At 38.3% G+C, this 20,316-nt stretch overlaps 1 protein-coding gene across 4 annotated transcripts in view; it reads right to left on the bottom strand.

Annotated features, from left to right (window-relative positions):
* REV3L (REV3 like, DNA directed polymerase zeta catalytic subunit) overlaps positions 1-20,316 on the bottom strand; it is a 178,709-nt gene that overhangs the window by 121,620 nt on the left and 36,773 nt on the right. For all 4 annotated transcript variants that reach the window (XM_066373454.1, XM_066373456.1, XM_066373457.1 and 1 more), the window contains 2 exons: positions 7,309-7,498; positions 1,432-1,506 (listed from right to left, as the gene is read on the bottom strand). In XM_066373454.1, coding sequence (XP_066229551.1) covers positions 1,432-1,506; positions 7,309-7,498 — 265 coding nt within the window. The remainder of the gene's footprint in view (positions 1-1,431; positions 1,507-7,308; positions 7,499-20,316) is intronic.

Raw genomic sequence — 20,316 nt, 5'->3', positions numbered from 1 at the left:
GGCCAGAGTTAAAAAGATAGAAAAGAGACAAAGAATCTTACCAGAACCATGAATAGGTTCTAAAACTGATAGGTACACAATTCAGTAAATATCCTAAAAATCATTAAATTGTGTACACATATTATGTGCAAATTTTGTGACGTCTAAATTATATCTCAAAAACTTGTTAAAAAAATGGAAGATTGAGGTAGAAACCAAGATGTCTGCATTTAAAATCTCAGAAGGTGAGACAAGTTCTAGGGTGTGGTCAAGAGAATAGGTAGTTTAAGGAAAATGGAAATCAAGATCACAGGAGATTTATATTTCAAGCAGAACTATAACTGATACTTTATAAAAGACTACTGCAAATTTTATTCCCGGTGTCCCCTTAGCACAACTGGGGATAAAAAAGAGAAACAAATGATTGAGGTTTACTCTTGCCACTGTGTACGTAAGAGAGGGTAAGATCCACAGAGACTGCTCCATCGATATGAGAAAGTGTGACTAGAGGAAAACTGGTATGAGAAACATCACTGCCTTAAGTGCCTATTCTTGAAAATTGTTTTGGTACCCCACGTAACAGAAGCTGTTTGGGGGCAGGTAATAGAGAACAGTAGTTTTCACTGGTTACCAGAGAAGGCAATAACCACTGTGATTCACTGTGCTCAATGGCCTAATTTAGCATCAACCTCATCTCCTCAGTGATGCCTCTCTTGGTACCTAAACTGTCCCAGGGGAAACATCCAATTTGTATCTTACCAAAAGGTTACCTTTTGGAACCTAGTACCTATTGGCAGAGAGGCATCTTTGGAAGAACAACACTCAGAACTTCTCCAAAGCTTTCCCCTGGCTCATCACCACATGGAATGAAAACACTTGTTTTGAACCCTAGAGGATGACTGAAGTCTTCTCTATATGTGCTCTTCCCACCCTCCATAACATAGGCTCTAGGATAATTGAAAGAATAAGCTATAGGTCATAAAAGAGACTTAATGAGAGAAGAAAGGAAAGCAAATAGACACAAAAACAAAAAATCCAGTATATAAAATTTCACTAATGACTAATAAGGAGTCAAAAGGATTGTCAGATCTCAGAAGCCTGTCTCCCTGGCCTCACTCTAACACATTTCTCATTGCTTGGAAACTGAAGAGCTGACTTCTTTTGGTATTGAATATCTGGTCTGGCCAGCAGGGCACTAAGATCATACATGGCAGCTATCAGATCTCCTTATCTACTTCCACAAACTCTAAATCTAAGACAGTAAGAAGCAGTTAGGGGCTATAAAAACCAAAGCCCCTTTACCCTTAAAAAAGCCTTCCTACTCAAATGTGCACATATTATGTTCTCTTTCTTTAATAACGCTACAAGCTATATAAGACTTTATTCTAGATTTCTCTTTTTATTACTAAAATATTTAGGAGATAGTTATTTTTATTTCATTTAACTTTGTACCTTTTCACCATTGCAGGATTATAAAGATAGATCTTCATAAAGTGTTTTTCCTTTTCATGATAACCATAGAAAGGCCTGAAATAAAAGAAAAAAAAAGATCAAATTGTTTTTATCATTCAGAGATGAAATAATGTAACATACTGTCTAATTTGACTGCTGGCTTAATTCTTACTTGTATTAAATATTATCCTCAAATTCCCCCCAATCAAACAATAACTCGTTGGCAATTAAACCTACCACAGGTTAACATATGAAATATTGAAACCAAGTTACTTCTTTTAAAAAGTTTTAAAATATCACTAAACCCCCCCAAAAAAAACTAGGAACAAAAAAGGAGCAGCAAACTATTTTGCACATTAATTTCAATCATTATAACTCCTTAAAATTGGCTATTTCCTCCTTACTCTGACCTTTCATTCAGGTACCATCTTTCACTTCTCTTTTTTTTCTGTCAAAAACTAAAGCTCTTCACCTACAAAGTCTTTTAATTAACAGCATTTATATTACTTTCCTTAATCATGTTTACTAATTATGCAAGTTCATTAAGCAGAGACAATATACCTATTATGTATATGTATACCTATTTTCAGATGAAGCCTACGAAAAGTTTGTAAATAGAAATTTAAGAGACTGAAAAACTAGAAAAAAACTTCTTATTAGGATACAACTTCTCTCTGTCATGTCTCACAGTCTAGTGGACATCAAACACAGGAGAAATTTGGCAGTGGAGTCATTATTTGGGGTTCATTTAAACAATTTTTTTAAAGCAGTTTCAGCCCTTAAAGCCATCTGTATGACTTCTATAGAGCAATTTCTATTTTTTTTTTAAAAAAATCAAACTCTTTACCATGGTCTAAAAGGCTCTTTATGTCACCCTTGCCACTCACTCCAATCTTATGTCATACCATTCTTCCTTTCCCCTCCAGCCATTCTAAACATTTCAGCACCTCTAACTCAATTGACTCCAGAAATAACTTCCCATTCTGTTTCCTCCGCCTAGAAAGCTTTGCCCAAAACCTTTGCATGACTTGCTTTCAATCTTCACTCAGGTCTCTGCTTAAACCCACCTCCTCAGAAAGGCCTTCTCCGTCTATCACTACCTACCCCATCTTTGCTCCACCCTTCTTTGCTTTTTTTAAAATAACACTTACCACTTCCTGTCTAGTTTGCTGCTGTTCACCCCATTTTGTTGCCATGAAGAGAGGGTGAAAGACATATTACATGAATAATAATCTCTCTCATTGCCAAAATTCAACTCTTTAATCTTCCTATGATATTTTTCATAAAGATAAATATAACTCTTTGTATGGAGACATGACTTATCTTTAGCCAGATAAATGCGGGGGGGGGGGGTTAAATCTGCATTCTGCATTGATGTGGTCCATGTTATCTTTGTTTTGTTAACAATCTTTATTTTTTTAAATGTAGAATCTCATAATTTCAAAAGTTGACTATAAATTAAGATTATCAAACCTCTAAAATTCTTTATAAATCTAGGATTCTGCTTTCTTATCAATTGTGCCAAATTATAGCCTGAAAGCTCAAGAAATTCAGTTTTCTGCTTCTTTCAGCCAAGAAAACCTCTGTATAATTTACCCTGCAATCCTTATTTCCTACTGTTGGCTTTAATTGATGTTGGCAAAAAATTTCAACAAGGAGACTCTTTGTAGGGAAGAAAGTAGAATAAAGAACAATTAGAGGGTATTCTTACGCTTAAAAAATTATACATAATAATTAGAGTTAGTTCTTTAATATAACAATGAGAAGGAAAATCAAAACAAATAGGGAAAAATCTCAATTAACTTGAATTAACTGAGAATCTCATTATAGTATATTTTGTAGAATCATGGTAGCTAAGTATCAAAACTGAAGCTGTCCTACTTTGGCCACATTATGAGAATGCAGGGCTCTTTGAAAAAAACGATAATGCTGGGAAAAAAGGAAGGCAGCAGGATGAGGGAAGACCAAATATGAGATGGATTGATTCATAAAAAGAAGCCATAGTATGAGCCTACAGGAGCTGAGCAGGGCTGAAGACAGGATATTGTGGACTTCATTATCTGTAGGGTTACCAGCAGTCCAAGCTGATTCAATGGCTCCTAACACAAGTGGCAAGGAACCCCAGAAACACGTCTAAGCTCATGTCATGGCCTGTTAGCCCAGTCTCAGGATAATGCAAAGCCTAGGAAGACCGGAATTAAACCTTGTACAAATTTTAATTTGGTGGCTAGATGCAACCTTGTCTATCATAAAGAAGTAGGGAGTACTGAAGGAGTAAAGAAGTCACAGGAGCTAGAATGTATGATAAGGGAAAAGGAGATCTAAGTAAGAAAAAAAGCCAAAAAGTACTGAAATAGGAGAAAAAGGAAAACAGCAGCCATTAATTAGGCTGAACAACAGCTCATCTTTTGCCCCAGGTGACCAGACTTGCAACTCAAAAATACTATGGCAATGCCTTTAACAAACATCCATCAAAAACATAGAAAGATTGGTGATTATTCATTTCATTAGGCTGTTTGAAGATTCAACTTTGAAATAAGAACACATATAGGGAAGTTTTTAGAAACCATTAAACATAAAAAAGTTAGAATATAAAGCTAGTGATTCCCTTTAACATAATTGTTGCTGTCATAAATAGATGTGAACTTTTACCTCATTTATTTATTCAACTGAATAGTTATTCAGCCCTATCAACTAACTGCTCTACACCATACGAGGTGCTAGGCATATATGACGAATAAGACAAACATGGTCATTTTTCTCATGAAGCGTACCTGATAGTGGGAGACACAAATAAAAATTAAGTGTGTAAACAAAAAAAATAATTGCAAACTCTATTAAGTGCTAAAGAAAACAGAATAGATGAGATATAGAATACTAGTAATAATCGATTTTAAGTAGGGAAGTCAAGAGAAAACTCTGAAGGAGTGAAGGATCTGAAGGACTGGAGAAGAATAGAGAACTCAAGGCAAGGAAACTGCATACACAAAGGTGGGAAAGAGCTTGGCAAAGCTGAGAAACTATAAGACCAATGCTCCTGGAGAGAACATAGTGAGCCAAGCTACAGAGGTAGCAGGGGTCAGATCACATAGCCTGTGGTTAGAAGTTTAAATTTTATTCTATGAACAATATGAAGGCACTCAAGGATTTTAAAAGGATCCAATTTACGTTATGAGAAGAGTAATTTTGCGGCTTTGGAGTCAAGAGTAAAAGGGAATTCAATTAAAAGGATACTGTGGTGTCCAGGGGAAAGCCGAGATTATGTAGAAGTATACAGATTTAAGATCTCCACTGGGATTTCATATAGACATATCAAACTCATTATGTTTCAGTATAAACTCCAAATCTTTCCTGCCAGCCTGCTCCACAATCTGCACCCTCCTCTCTTTTAGCAAGAAAGACTCAAATTCTTGTAGTCACCCTTGATTCCTCTCAAAGCCCTCATCCAATGAGACAGCCAATCTTGCTGACTCAACTTGCAAAATAGATCCAAAAGTTGACCACTTCTTACTACTCTCCTGCTATTTCCCCTGCACTATGTCCTTTGCTAGCACAAGCCACTGGATTTTTTCACCCAGATTAATAAAACAGTGTCCTAATGTTTTCCCTGCTTCTATCCTTATTCCTCTATAATCTATTCTTAACAAAGTTGTTAAAGTAATCTTTTCCAGTTAAAGCTAGATCATAATTGCTCAAAATCATATAACAGCTCCAAGTAAAAGTCAAAGTCCTTGAAACAGCCTATGGTAGTGGTTCTCAAACGTTAGTATGCAACAGAATCATCCAAAAAGGCTTACTAAAACAAAATACTGGGCCCACCAAAGTTTCTGATTCATTAGGTCTGGGGTTAGATCCAATAATGTATTTTGATTAAGTTTCCAGATGTGTTAGTTCAAGTCTTCTGAGAAGTAGATGTCAAAATGTACAAGAAACTTATTAAGGAAAATACCTGTGACAGAAAATGAAGAGGGACCCAGGAGAGGCTGAGACAGCCCTCAGACTTAGATACAGGTCTGATCCCAAGTAAAAGAGAGAGGGATATAGGGACGATTGGTGGAAGTGTCATCTATGCAGTGTGACTGATGGAAATTCAGAAAGGCTGTCAGAGTTCTCAGGTGTCTCCCAGGAACAGGCCTGCCTTAGTATCCTCGCCATGCTTAGTCATGACTGGGAGTAGTTTATGGAAAGGAACTTCAGCAAATAAGAGATGATAGATGGATTTTGGTGCAGCAGCTGGGGCTGTTGTTCAATCATGCTTCTTATATTTGGAGATCTGAGAGGTACATTCTCATGGCTATCAAACCAAGTAAAGCTGATGTTGGTAATCCTGGAAACCATGGCACGGAAACTATACTTTGAGAACCATTGGCCAACATGATCTCCATCCTCTCATGTCTCTCTAACCTCATTTGTCCTACACTCCTTTCCCCACTCCATTCCAGCCACCTGCCTCCATGCTGTTCCTACTCCTTCACATTCAAGTCTTTATTCGAATGTCAAACTGCTAGTCAATAAGACCTGCCCTTTATTACCCTATTAAAAACTGTCACCAGTCTACTTGCCCACCCTACACTGCTGATATTTCTTTTCTTGCTCTACATCTTTTGTTCTATAGCACTAACGATCATGTAATAAATAAATTTATCTCACGTTATATCTATTGATTATTTTGTTTCCCATTTTATTTTATTTTATTTATTTTTATTTTTTTTTTTTAATTTTTTTTTTTTTTTTCATTTTTCTGAAGCTGGAAACGGGGAGAGACAGTCAGACAGACTCCCGCATGCGCCCTACCGGGATCCACCCGGCACGCCCACCATGGGGCGACGCTCTGCCCACCAGGGGGCGATGCTCTGCCCATCCTGGGCGTCGCCATATTGCGACCAGAGCCACTCTAGCGCCTGGGGCAGAGGCCAAGGAGCCATCCCCAGCGCCCGGGCCATCTTTGCTCCAATGGAGCCTTGGCTGCGGGAGGGGAAGAGAGAGACAGAGAGGAAAGTGCGGCGGAGGGGTGGAGAAGCAAATGGGCGCTTCTCCTGTGTGCCCTGGCCGGGAATCGAACCCGGGTCCTCCGCACGCTAGGCCGACGCTCTACCGCTGAGCCAACCGGCCAGGGCTATTTTTATTTTTTATTTTTTATTTTTTTGTATTTTTCTGAAGCTGGAAACGGGGAGAGACAGTCAGACTCCCACATGCGCCCGACCGGGATCCACCTGGCACGCCCACCAGGGGCGATGCTCTGCCCACCAGGGGGCGATGCTCTGCCCCTCCGTGGCGTCGCTCTGCCGTGACCAGAGCCACTCTAGCGCCTGAGGCAGAGGCCAAGGAGCCATCCCCAGTGCCCGGGCCATCTTTGCTCCAATGGAGCCTTGGCTGCGGGAGGGGAAGAGAGAGACAGAGAGGAAGGAGGGGAGGGGGGTGGAGAAGCAAATGGGCGCTTCTCCTATGTGCCCTGGCCGGGAATCGAACCCGGGTCCCCCGCACGCCAGGCCAACGCTCTACCGCTGAGCCAACCGGCCAGGGCCTTGTTTCCCATTTTAGAATGTAACCTCCATGGAGACAAAAATCATTATTTTGTTCACTAATATCAGAGCAGTGCCTGGCACACAGAGGTGCTTAGTTAATATTTGTTGAATGAGTTACATGAATTTTTACAGTTTTAGAAAGCAGATAAATGGAAAAGGTTAAAAAAACCACTGTTAGCCATATATATTTTATTGTAACAAAAATTTATAGCAAGAAATTTGCTCCAGTTCAATCAGGTTAGAAGTAAAAAAAAAATGAAGAGTATATTTTAATTGGATATTTTTTCTTTTAATTAGAATGGCAATAGAAACAGATAAATAACAATTTTAGAAAATGGTATCATATACTTACATTCCTGATACTAATGACACTTTGAACACGTGCTGAGCAGTGGAAGATGGATTGCCTAAAGCCACATTAAGTGCTCTGTCGATACTGAATGCCATCTGAGAAAGATAGCTTTCTGGCTGCTGTCCATAACCATCGTATGGCACATAGAGGTAAGGAAAGATGCCATGTAGATGAAGACATGTCTTCTGACCTAAAATGTAACACATTATTAAGTTTAGTCTGGAGATGCATTAAAAATGTTTAATAATACAAAGCTCAAAATCACATCATTTAATTGTTCTAATGACAACACAGATTATCTAAGGTAAGGGTTAAATAAATTTAACCCATAGTTAAAGCCACTTGTATTAATTACATTTTACAATAAAACATTTAGGAACATTTTATAAATATAAGCATTATGGTATGATTTAAATAGCAGTTGTGGGAGAAAATATGTTTGACCATTTCATACTCAATATCTAACTAGTTTTATGTCACTGAATTGCCCTATAATACTATTTGGTACAGTGTTAATGACACAAAAGTTCACTAAAAGTTGACTAAACAGATCAATGAATATATCTTAGCATGAATATTTTCAAACAAGAGACTTTCCTACGACAGTTCTAGGTGAAAGAGAAAGTAAAAACAATTCCAGTGTGTGGAGTTCTGCTATTGGGGGAAGAGAAGAATGAAAAATAACTCCCACAAAAATCAAAAGAAAATCGCTACCAATCAATTGTCTGTAATGGACTTCTGAATATCTAAATTGCCTATTTGATGGAGTGGTACACAAGGAGACACAACAAGAGAAGAAACAAGCATGCACACTTCGTGGAAGCCACTATATCTGGCAAGGTGCAGAGGGATAAATGGTGCTGACTTGTCAACAATCAGCACAGCCATGATGAAGTAATATGAGTAAGAACCCACAAAAGAAGTGCCACAGAAACAGTAATTTATCTCTGACAAGGTTAAGCAGCAACAGCAACGACAAAAAGCAGACCCATCCTTACTCTCATGAATCTGGTGGAGCTGTGTGGAAGTGGTGCCTGTCCTCTGAGCACTGTCCTTAGTTCCCCTTGGGTCCATGCTATTCATCTAATTCAAGCAGGAGAGCAGCAGTGATGGAAGAACACGTCCATTTTTCTCATGCTGTCACTCACTATCACTGTACTCTCCTGCCAACACAATCTCAGGCTTCTTGCCCACTCTCATCCTATTCTGTTTAACTGGTCTTCTTCTTTTGATAGGAAAGGAACTATTTGACTACTATTTCCTAAATATAATTTAGAATGATTTATATAAAATGTATAGAAATAGTTCTATGTTCTACTAATAACTGTTTACACTTTTTATTATGAATAATATTAGTTCATCTTACTCCGAAGGTACAGTTATAACATAATTAATAAATCTGGAAGTTATTACATAAAGTAGAGCAAAATTGGAAAGATAAGTCACAATGTAATAAGATCAATACCTTTTGAGTGCAGTATTCTGATTTGAACTATTAACTTTCATACTTTTAAAGAATTACAAACTATCTTGCTGTTAGACCAATTTCAGTTTCTATTTTTAGCCACAATTATGCTACTTAGTATCAAAGGAGTAAAAAATATTTTTTTATGGTTGAATATAGTCATTTTGGGGTTTTTTTTTTTAAGTTTTTTATTGAATTTGTTGGGGTGACATTGGATAATAAAATTATACAGGTTTCAGGTACACAATTCTAAAATCCTATAATACATCATCTATTTAAAAGGGGGGATAAATGGTGATAGAAGGAGACCTGATTGGACAGTGAACACACAATGAAAAAATATTTTCAATTAAAGGCAAATTCTTTGGCTATTAGTTTCATTTCTAAATACAACATGGTACTATTTCCTAAATATTGCAGTTTTTGAATTCTTCTTTTCTTTTGAGAGGCAGGAAAGCAGAGACAGATTCCCGCATGTGCCCAGACTGGGATCCATCTGGCAAACCCCCTACCAGGAGATGCTTTGCCCATCTCGGGGCCACTGCTCTGTTGCTCTGCAACCAAGCTATTTTAGCACCTGAGGTGAGGCCATGGAGCCATCCTCAGCACCTGGGCCAATTTTACTTGAACCATTCGAGGCATGGCTGTGGGGGGGGGGCGAGAGAGAGAGAGAGAGAGAGAGAGAGAGAGAGAGATGGGGGGGAGGGTAGAAAGCAGATGGTGGATTCTCCTGTATGTTCTGACTGGGAATCAAACCCAGGACTTCCATAGGCCCAGCCAACACTCTATTGCTGAGCCAACCGACCAGGGCTGAATTCGTCAAATAGAAAAAATTCAAATTGTACTGACAGTGAGTCTTTTCTTTTTTTTTTCTGAAGTGAGAAGCAGGGAGGCACAGAGACAGACTTCTGCATGTGCCCGACCGGGATCCACTCGGCATGCCCACCAGGGGGCAATGCTCTGCCCATCTGGGCTGTTGTTCTGTTGCAACTGGAGCCATTCTAGAATCTGAGGGGAGGCCATGGAGCCATCCTCAGTGCCTGGGCTAACTCTGCTCCAATGGAGCCTTGGCTGCGGGAGGGGAAGAGAGAGAAAGAAAGGAGAGGGAGAGGGAGAAGGTTAGAGAAGCAGATGGGAGCTTCTCCTGTGTGCCCTGGCTGGGAATCAAACCTAGGACTTCCACACGCCAGGCCGATGCTCTACTGCTGAGCCAATCGGCCAGGGCCAGCTTCCTTAACCTTAACTTCTCAGTTCTTATTTTGTACTGTAAACAACTGTTTCTTATCTGACTCTCCCATTTGACTGAAAATTCTTTGGAAGCTGGTAGTATTTTTAAATGATTATAATATCTCCGGGACCCAGCACAAACACACAGTATATGTTAAGTAAATATATACTAAATGAATGAACAAATGCTCTACAAAACAGAGTAACTGTTTAGGAGAAAGAAATGGCATGACATTCTTTACTATCCGAAAAAAAAAATCTATAAAAACAAAGGGACTCTGAATACAACTAATGAAACTACCATCAGGGTTACTGTAAAATGTATAGGTATTGTATGTCCCCAGCTTATGGCACTTTCCTACCCTGAATGACCCGAAGTCCTATGCAATGCTGTAGATACTGCATCCACACAGATGTTCCTTCCTTTGATTCCCCAGCACCTAATGATGGTTCAGTGTCTTACCACTCTCCCTCAAGAACAACCACCTGAAGAACAAATAGAGCACAAAAAATTCTTGGCAAAGCACCAATGACTTTAATATAAAATAGTATCACAGAAATGATGGGAAATGAGGTAAAATAAATTCAAAATGATAAATTCGAGAATGTGGGAAAATAAATGGGAGAGTCAATTTCTCTTTAGCATCATCTTCTATTATGGTAAAATTTGTAGTTCTGTAATAGCATTGCTTTATCTCGACAAAGATATAAACCACTCCTATTTATTTCCCTCCATCAGCTCTATTTCTCAAAAATGTGTGGAGTCACATGCTATATAGTCCCTGATAAACTAGTCTACCTTGACTCCATTACTTAGGATTAGGTTCAGCTGTGAGAAAATGACATAAAATCAGTGGCTTAGGCATTACTCTAGAGGCTTCTCTAGCATAAAAGAAGACCAGAGGTAGGTAGGTAGTTGGTACTGGGACTCAGATTTAGTGGCCTAGCTAAGAGGCACTTATGACTTAAGTCCTAAGGCTTTTTTCCTACATTCCACACAGTTTTTAAGTAATGTTTTCATTAAGTTAGCAAAAGCTATGCCATTGTGGAACACTGCAAGATGATTTTTTGAGATTGGTAAAGGATTTAGAATACTAGCTATTTCTAGGCACTATGTGGATGCAAAGAAAGAAAATATCGCTACTTTCTGAATGTCCTCCTTTACTGCCATGTCAAACTAAATTAAGGCAAGAAGTCTAGTAAGAATAAAGATTATTTTGGGGAAAATAAGCCTATCTACATAGGTTTCAAAAATATTTTAAGTCTAAATTTTCCAATTTAACTGATGTTGCCTAATTCAAAAACTACAACAACGTTGTTTCAGGCAAGCTCCACGAAAACTTGTCACAGCGTAACTGCTGATTTTTTTTTTTAATTTTTTAATTTTTTTAAATTTTTTATTTTCTGAAGCTGGAAACGGGGAGAGACAGTCAGACAGACTCCCGCATGCGCCTGACCGGGATCCACCCTGCACGCCCACCAGGGGGCGACGCTCTGCCCCTCAGGGGCGTCGCTCTGTTGCGACCAGAGCCACTCTAGCGCCTGGGGCAGAGGCCAAGGAGCCATTGGGCCATCTTTGCTCCAATGGAGCCTTGGCTGCAGGAGGGGAAGAGAGAGACAGAGAGGAAGGAGGGGGGGTGGAGAAGCAGATGGGCGCTTCTCCTGTGTGCCCTGGCCTGGAATCGAACCCGGGACCCCTTGCACATCAGGCCGACGCTCTACCACTGAGCCAACCGGCCAGGGCCTCGTAACTGCTGACTTTTAAAGACACAATGGCAAAACTCTGTGGAAATGCTACTTTCCAACTATGTGTAAGGACTCTATAACTAACACAGATGCCTTTGTAACAGCCAGTACTTGGGTGCTCTGAATCTAATCTTTTGCAGAACTTAGTATTATACTAAACATTAAGTCCTCTATATTCCAAGATTTATGTTATTTTCCCACATTTCCTTCTATTTTTTTAAGTACCTGGGTTTGGTCTCTTAATTAAATTGTGCATCTAAAATATTATTAGTTTATTCATAGCAACGTTAACTTTATTTCTGTAGATCCATGTTCAATGAACAGAAAGATTAACACATACCATTACTGTATTCCAGGGTCTGCAAAGTTTTTTGTGTAAAGTGGCAGATAGAAAATATTTTAGGCTTTAGGGGCCATGCTATCTCTGATACATCTACTTAACTCTGCTTTTGTAGCCTAAAAGCTGTCATAGGCAGTATTTAAGTGAATAGGCATACTGTGTTTCAATAAAATTTCATTCACAACAGGAGGGATTTGGTCCATGAATAGTAGTTTGCCAATTCCTGCTCTGACTAGACTCCTTCATCATCCAGAATGGGAAGTTTACTGTCTTCTTTTTCTTGCCTTTTTTTTTCTTAAGCAAGCTGATTAGTAACCACAGTCAAAATCATGCTGGCCTAAGAGTATCTATCTTAGGAGATTCAATAAGAAATGCTTATTTTGTAATTTGCAAACCCCATTTCCCAAATCTCAAACTCAAGTTACACAAATTTTTAAATAAAACTCTACAGAACTAGCAAACAAAATAACTTGTTTACGTGAACAGGAAAATTTATATTTATAGAATTTTTCAGATTTTCTTCCTAGAATATCTTTTCTAAAAGTTTTATACCACCATCATTAACTCAATAAGCTTCCCTCTAGTCTTTCTTTGCTTCTTTCTAAATTTTTACTCCATCTTTCTTTCCCCATCCCACAAAACTGCAAAATGAACCAAACAAAATTCCTCATAGTCACGATAAGAAGGCAAGTATTATAATAACGTATTCTCATCTTCAAGTCTTAAGAATGTACTCTTAGTCCTAGAAATTACATTTTCAGAATTTGTTATAGGCAAAATAATTAACAATATATATGATGATTTAGATATTAAGATGCTAAGATAGTATTACTAATAATGGTGGAAAAGTTAAAGACAATACAAATTTCAAAAATAGGAGATTAAATAACTATGGTATACTGGTATCACAGAATAGATTTATGACTCATACTTAATCCTGTTTGCTGCCTGTTTTGTAAATAAAGTTTTATTGGACTACCCCACACCCATTTATAATGGTCTAGGGCAGCTTCTGCTATAGGCTCTACTCAGAATTGAGTAGTCACAACAGAGACCTTATAGCTCTGAAAGCCTAATATATATACCATATCGCTTTTTACAGAAAAAGCTTGACAATCTTAGCAACACGTGGTGTTGAAGTATATATTCTAGCATGAAGCAGTGTTTGTACTATATTCCTGCTGACATTGAGGTTTAGTTCAATTATAAAACTATATATAAACATTAAACCAGATAAAGGGTGATTGTTTTTCTTTTTGCATATAAAGAAAAGTAAAATAGGCAATTACAGTATGATAATTCTATGTTCAGAAGAATCTGACTAAGACTGTGAAAATACAGGAAGGCTTTCCAGAGGTAGCAACAAAAAAGCAAAGTGAGAAAGAATGTTGCAGTATATACAGAAACCTGCAAGCAAAAGAGAACAAGACATGGTCTGTCTTGTCACAGGCAAGATATAGTTAGGATAGAGCAAGGCGTGCAATGAAGAGAAAGGAAAAGTGTATGTGTGTGTAATTCAGGTGAGAGTTATCAGTAGAGATGGAGAAAATATTGAGAAAGATGTTGGGCACAGAATCAAGAGGTAACTGACTGGATATTGGGGGTAGGGTAAAGAAAGAGGAATCAAAGGTGATCTAAAATTTTGATTTTGGCAACTGGATGAATGGAAATGTCATTCAGAGAAAACTGAGAAAGAATAGGTTGATTTCTGTTTTGAACTTATGGAATTTTATGTCTACAGAATTTCTAAACAAAGATTTACATTAAGTACAATTAGGTACACAGATGTAAAGCTTATGAGAAAGATCGAGGCTAGAAAAGAAAGATTTGAAAGTATGAGTGACAATGGGGTAATCAGGAAAAATAGACATGAGAAGGGACCTAAATCACAAACTTAAGAAATATTAATATCTAAAGGAGAAATACAGGATTTATTATGTGGGATGTGAGAGAATGAGCACCTGAGAAGGGTACCAGGCAAGAAACAGAGGTAACAGTGAACAATTAAGCATTTAAGTACATTAGCCATGGAACCAGAGTTCTAAGGATCCAATAGAAATACAGTATATAATAGAAAAGCAAGCAATAAGAGACTGGACCAAACTGGAAGCAGGATGCGGATAAATGTATGCAGATAAAGGTATAAAAGACTGGGAAGAGGCACTTCCAGGATGGTAGAGGAAGGGCCTTTATAAACTCGCTCCTCAAAAAAGAACAAGAATACTTGCAAATACTGTCAAAATCAACTTTTTTCACTGTAGGGATTAAAGGTTTGTAACAATCTAAGTAGTGTTTATTCAGAAAAACTAGTTGACTCTTAACAAGAACAGTAAACTCTGTGGTATTTTAACTTGTCCTAATCCAATCCCCCGGTCCCCAACTCCAGAGTAGCCTTGAAAACCAAACCCTTTTAAGTACAGTAGCTATGAAAATCAACAGCCAAACAGGAACGGAGAGCCCAGTATAAATTTGGAGTTCTCCAAAGCCCCAGGCTTAGAAAACTATCACTACCTGACCTGCTTTGATAGCTTGCTGAAAAGCTCCATTTTCAGGGCTTGTCTTTATTTGATCAGACCCAGAGCTCATTCTGTGTGCAAAGACCTATCCACAGCTTTTTGTTGAAAATAATCAGCAGCAATTGTTTAACAACACAGTTGTCTAAGGGAATTTTGCCAATTGGAGCTAATAAGAGTCTGGACTACTTAAATGGAAAAACCAAGGACTAAATGTCCATGAGGGGCTTTGAGAAGTCTAACACTGTCCTGGGAATTTAGAATGCTACACACAGGTGTGTAGAACTGTGTGTATGCTCAGGAAGACCCGAGAAGCCCCTAATCTTCCACTTCCGGCTAACCCCGAGGTTTAACTCCAACACACAAAGTCAGAGCCCCTCCATAAAAGCTGGAAGGATACCTACTGGTTCAAGATATTTAAAGTTACCTCTGCACCATGGTATACTATTCAGCCATAAGAAATGATGACATCGGATCACTTACAACAAAATGGTGGGATCTTGATAACATTATATGGAGTGAAATAAGTAAACCAGAAAAAAACAAGAACTGCAGGATTCCATATATTGGTGGGACATAAAAACGAGATTAAGAGACATGGACAAGAGTGTGGTGGTTATGGGGGGCAGGGGGAGGGAAGGAGGGAGAGGGGGAGGGGCACAAAGAAAACTAGGTAGGAGGTGTCGGAGGGCAATCTGACTTTGGGTGATGGGTATGCAACAGAATTGAATGACAAGATAACCTGGACATGTTTTCTTTGAATATATGTACCCTGATTTATTGATGTCACCCCATTAAAATAAAAATTTCTTTATAAAAAAAAAAAAAGATATCTCTGGTCAGCTAGCTCAGTAGAGACTTCAAAGAACAGTGACTGTACCGAATCAGCTCAGGAAAATCACTAAAGAAACAGCAATACCAACAACAGAACGAAAACAAATTCTGAGGGCAGGGAGAAATATGATTATCTAGTGTTCAACAACAAAAAAATCTAAAACATACAAAGAAATGGAAGTATGACCTATACATAGAAAAAAAAAAGTAGTCAACAGAAACTGTCCCTGAAGAAGTCCATTTGTCTTACTAGACAAAGACTTTAAATAAGTATTATAAATATATCAAACAACTAAAGAAAATCACAAAATCACCTACAGTTTGATTCCTTGAACACATGGATCATGTCTTCTTGTTCTTCCTATTCTCAATGCCTAGCAGACAGCCTGGAATATAGTGGGTGTTTAACATATATTGGAAAAGCACGTATAGTATAATATACATATATTGTATTATATATATTATGCTATAATATAAATATATATAATATATACATGTATTTAGTCTGTGTGCCCAGTTCTTGGCACAGCACTCCTAAAACCCTTGGAATTTGCTTTAGGATAGGAGTATTTCTTTATTTTTCGTAATGAACTCCTTTCAATCACACTTGAATACATGCTAAACAGGTGTCCCCAAACTACGGCCCACAGGCCACATGCAGCCCCCTGAGGCCATTTATCTGGCCCCTGACACGGTTCCAGAAGGGGCACCTCTTTCATTGGTGGTCAGTGAGAGGAGCACTATATGTGGCGGCCCTCCAACAGTCTGAGGGACAGTGAACTGGCCCCCTGTGTAAAAAGTTTGGGGACCCCTGTGCTAATGAGACGACTTCTGGTGGGACCTTTAGAGAACTTTGCAAGAGGGTCTGGTAGCTAAGAAAATCAACCATATGATTAGAGGGTTGGAACTTTTAACTCCATTCCCTCCAACTTCACATCCAGGAAGGGGAGGGTCTTTAGATTTAGTTCAATCATCAGTGGCCAATGATTTAACCAATAATGCCTTTGTAATGAAACTCCTGAATAATGAGGTTTTGGGAAACTTTCTAGTTAGTAAACACACAGAAGATGGTGCATCCCAACTCCACAGAGACAGAAGCATCCCAGCTCAAGACCCTTCTGAACCTTGCCTATATGCATCTGTCCATCTGACGGTTCATTTGCATCCTTTATAATGAACTGTATTTAAGTAGAGCATTATCTTGAGTTCTGTGATTGTTTTAACAATTTATCAAACCTGGGGTGGAGGAGGAGGATTGTGGGAATTCCCAATTTTGCAGTCAGTCAGACAAAAGAACAGGTAGCCTGGGGACCCCATTTGTGGAAAGCTAGCATCTGAAGTGGAAGTAGTCTTGATCCCTTACTCTGTGGGGTCAGCACTAACTTCAGCTACTTAGTGTCACAAATGAATTAATTTGTAGAATACCCTTAAGTTAATTTCAGAGAATTGAGTATTGTTGGAAAACTGACACAAATGAACATCTTTTTCAAAATGAGTAACTCCTATAAGGGCTTCCAACTTAGTCTAGTAGAAAATTTGACTAACCGGACTAAATTAAGGACCAACTTTCCATATTAAACAAAATATACAGCAAAATATAACAAATTATTTTATGTCAAGAGTATGATGAATGACATGTCCAAAGTTCATATGTAATTTAGTTTGCAATTATTATTATAGAAAGTAAATCAGTAATTATCTTGACTTTCACAGTGGCTCTGAACCTCAGTCTGGGTACTGTTTCAAGACTCACAAACCATGTTATATGGTCATATTTTTCTAAAAAGCCTAGCCTTTTAAAACTTAAACTGCAGAAAGTGGTTTCAAGCCAGAAATCCCCCCCCCCAAAATATGTGTACCTTTAAGACTAAATGTCATAAAATAACATGTTTCTTAGCCTTTGTTATAAAAACTAAAATTCTGATTCATTAAATATTGTTTTAGTTTCAGACATTTTAGCCAGAATGGTTACACACACATTAATCTTTTTGGTACTTCAATTGAAAGATAAGTAATACACCTGACTGGGCGGTGGCAAAATGGATGAAGTGTCGGACTGAGATGCGGAAGACCCAGGTTTGAGGTCTCAAGGTTGCCAGCTTGAGCGTGGGTTCTTCGGCTTGAGGACAGGCTCACCAGCTTGAGCTGTCACTGGGTCACTGGCTTGAGCGTGGGATCATAGACAAGACCCCATGGTCGCTGGCTTGAGCCCAAAGGTTGCTGGCTTGAGCAAGGGATCACTCACTCTGCTGGAGCCCCCCCTCCCATCAAGGCACATATGAGGAAGCAATTAATAAACAACTAAGGTGCCGCAAAAAAAAGACTTGATACTTCTCATCTCTCTCCCTTCTTGTCTGTCTGTCCCTCTCACTAAAAAAAATAAAGAGTAAGATAAGTAATCCAAGATCTTGAAGTAAAATTAATAACCAGATAATATTGTGAAAATTCACCTAAAATGATTTAAAGCAACAATATTAGCTAATCAAAATAAATTTACCCTCAGCGGTAGAGCGTCGGCCTAGCGTGCGGAGGACCCGGGTTCGACTCCCGGCCAGGGCACACAGGAGAAGCGCCCATTTGCTTCTCCACCCCTCCGCCGCGCTTTCCTCTCTGTCTCTCTCTTCCCCTCCCGCAGCCAAGGCTCCATTGGAGCAAAGATGGCCCGGGCGCTGGGGATGGCTCTGTGGCCGCTGCCTCAGGCGCTAGAGTGGCTCTGGTCACAACATGGCGACGCCCAGGATGGGCAGAGCATCGCCCCCTGGTGGGCAGAGCGTCGCCCCATGGTGGGCGTGCCGGGTGGATCCCGGTCGGGCGCATGCGGGAGTCTGTCTGACTGTCTCTCCCTGTTTCCAGCTTCAGAAAAATGGAAAAAAATAAATAAATAAATTTACTGTCCAGTCAAATTTGTATATAAATGCCTGAATTTTCTTTCAAAGACACATATATAATGTTATATATAGTAGATTATACAAATCTGGTAAATTGTCCAACTATACTTTCTGTTAGCTGAACACTAAAAGACCTTAAAATTTTACCTATCCACGAAAAAGTAAAAATTTTACCAACTCACAAAATAAACTACTTGGAAATCACACTTGATAATGTACTTGTATCTAAAGTAAACAACTCTTACAACCCAATAATAAACAGACAACCCAATTTTAAAACAGGAAAGGATCTAAATAGATATTTCTCCAAGAAGATAAACAAATGGCCAATAAGTATGTGAAAAGATGCTCAGCATCAGTGAAATGCAAATCAAAACCACAATGAAATACTACTTCACACCCGCTAGGTTGGCTATAATCAAAAAGTCAGAAAATAACAAGTGTGGAGAAACTAGAAACCTCATACACTACTGGTAGGAATGCTAAATGGTGCAGCTGCTTTGGAAAACAGTCTGGTAGTTCCTCAAAAGGTTAAACCTAGGTATCACATGACCAACAATTCTACTCCTGGATATATGCCCAAGATAACTGAAAACATACTTACACACAAACACTTGTATATGAATGCTCACAGCAGCATTATTCATCATAAACAAAAAGTAGTATAAAAATAACAAATGTCCATCAATTGATGAATGGGTAAATATAATGTGGAATATCCATACAATGTGGAATAATTATTCAGACATAGAAAGGAATGAAGTACTAAGCATATGAATGAACTGTGGAAAGATGTTAAAAAAGCCAGACAGAAAACATTACATATTGTATGATTCTGTTTATGTCAAATGTCCAAAATAAAGTTTATAGGGACAGAAATATTATTAGTGGTAGCAAGGGCTGGTGGTGTGAGATGGAATGGGTAGTAGTAAATGCTACTGAATATAGTATTTCTTTCTAGACTGCCAAAAATGTTCTAAAATTGACTGTGATGATAGTTGCACCACTTTGTGAATATACTAAAAATTATTGAATTGTATACTTTAAATACGTAAATTGTATAATATGTGAACTATATCTGAGTAAACCTGTTCTATATTTTTCACCTATCAATACTCCTTGTTTTCTTTTGAGGTGTCTAATGAAAAGACCTAACTTTGAATACACGTAGAGTTAACATATTCATTAAAATGAATTGTTGGACTTGTATCATAAAAATAAATTGTGAACTAAATGAGAAAAATACAAATTCTAGTCACTAAAACAACTTATATATCTTTAAACCTTGAATCACATTAAGATATTTATATTTTGTCAAAATACAGAGAGATGTTTCACTTATAGTAAAGTGACTATTACCAAAAAAATTTTAAAGATTAAGAACTGTCAATGAAAAAAGTTCTTTTAGACAATAAAAACTTAATGACAAAATAAACAAAGAACCTTAATGACAATAAAAAAACTAATACACTGTACAGGAGTATGCAAAAGTAGGCTTACCGTTGTTTATCTAGAAAAATATATAACACAATAAATTGTTCCACATACTCACAACTATAAACCTACTTTTGCCGCCACCCCCACCCCCAGTATTTAATATCGCTCTGCCAAAAGGTAGAAACAGAACAGGCTCCTTTCATCCCTCACTTCCCCTCTCTCCAAGTATCATACAACTTTTATATATGAATTAAAGGGAAGTTTTCTTAGGGCTATGTTTATTCACTTAGTCTTAGAGTACCAGACTTACACGGCCAGTGGTCCTACTAAGCGTAGAACTGGTCACCTGGAGGACTGAATAGGACAGAGTGATAAACCATGAAAATTACAAATGTGACAAAGTTTTAGGCAGAAACATATTGCCAAAGCTATCAAAACAATGCAAACCAGAAGTCAGTACTACAACATCTTTAAAGAATTCTTTAAAAAACTGAGTATTTTAGTGGTTGCTCTACAGCAGGGGTCCCCAAACTACGGCCTGCGGGCCACATGCGGCCC

Source organism: Saccopteryx leptura, chromosome 3, assembly GCF_036850995.1.
Source record: "Saccopteryx leptura isolate mSacLep1 chromosome 3, mSacLep1_pri_phased_curated, whole genome shotgun sequence".
Taxonomy (NCBI): domain Eukaryota; kingdom Metazoa; phylum Chordata; class Mammalia; order Chiroptera; family Emballonuridae; genus Saccopteryx; species Saccopteryx leptura.
The sequence above is the reverse complement of the archived record's forward strand: the minus strand, read 5'-3'. Positions and strand labels throughout refer to the sequence as shown.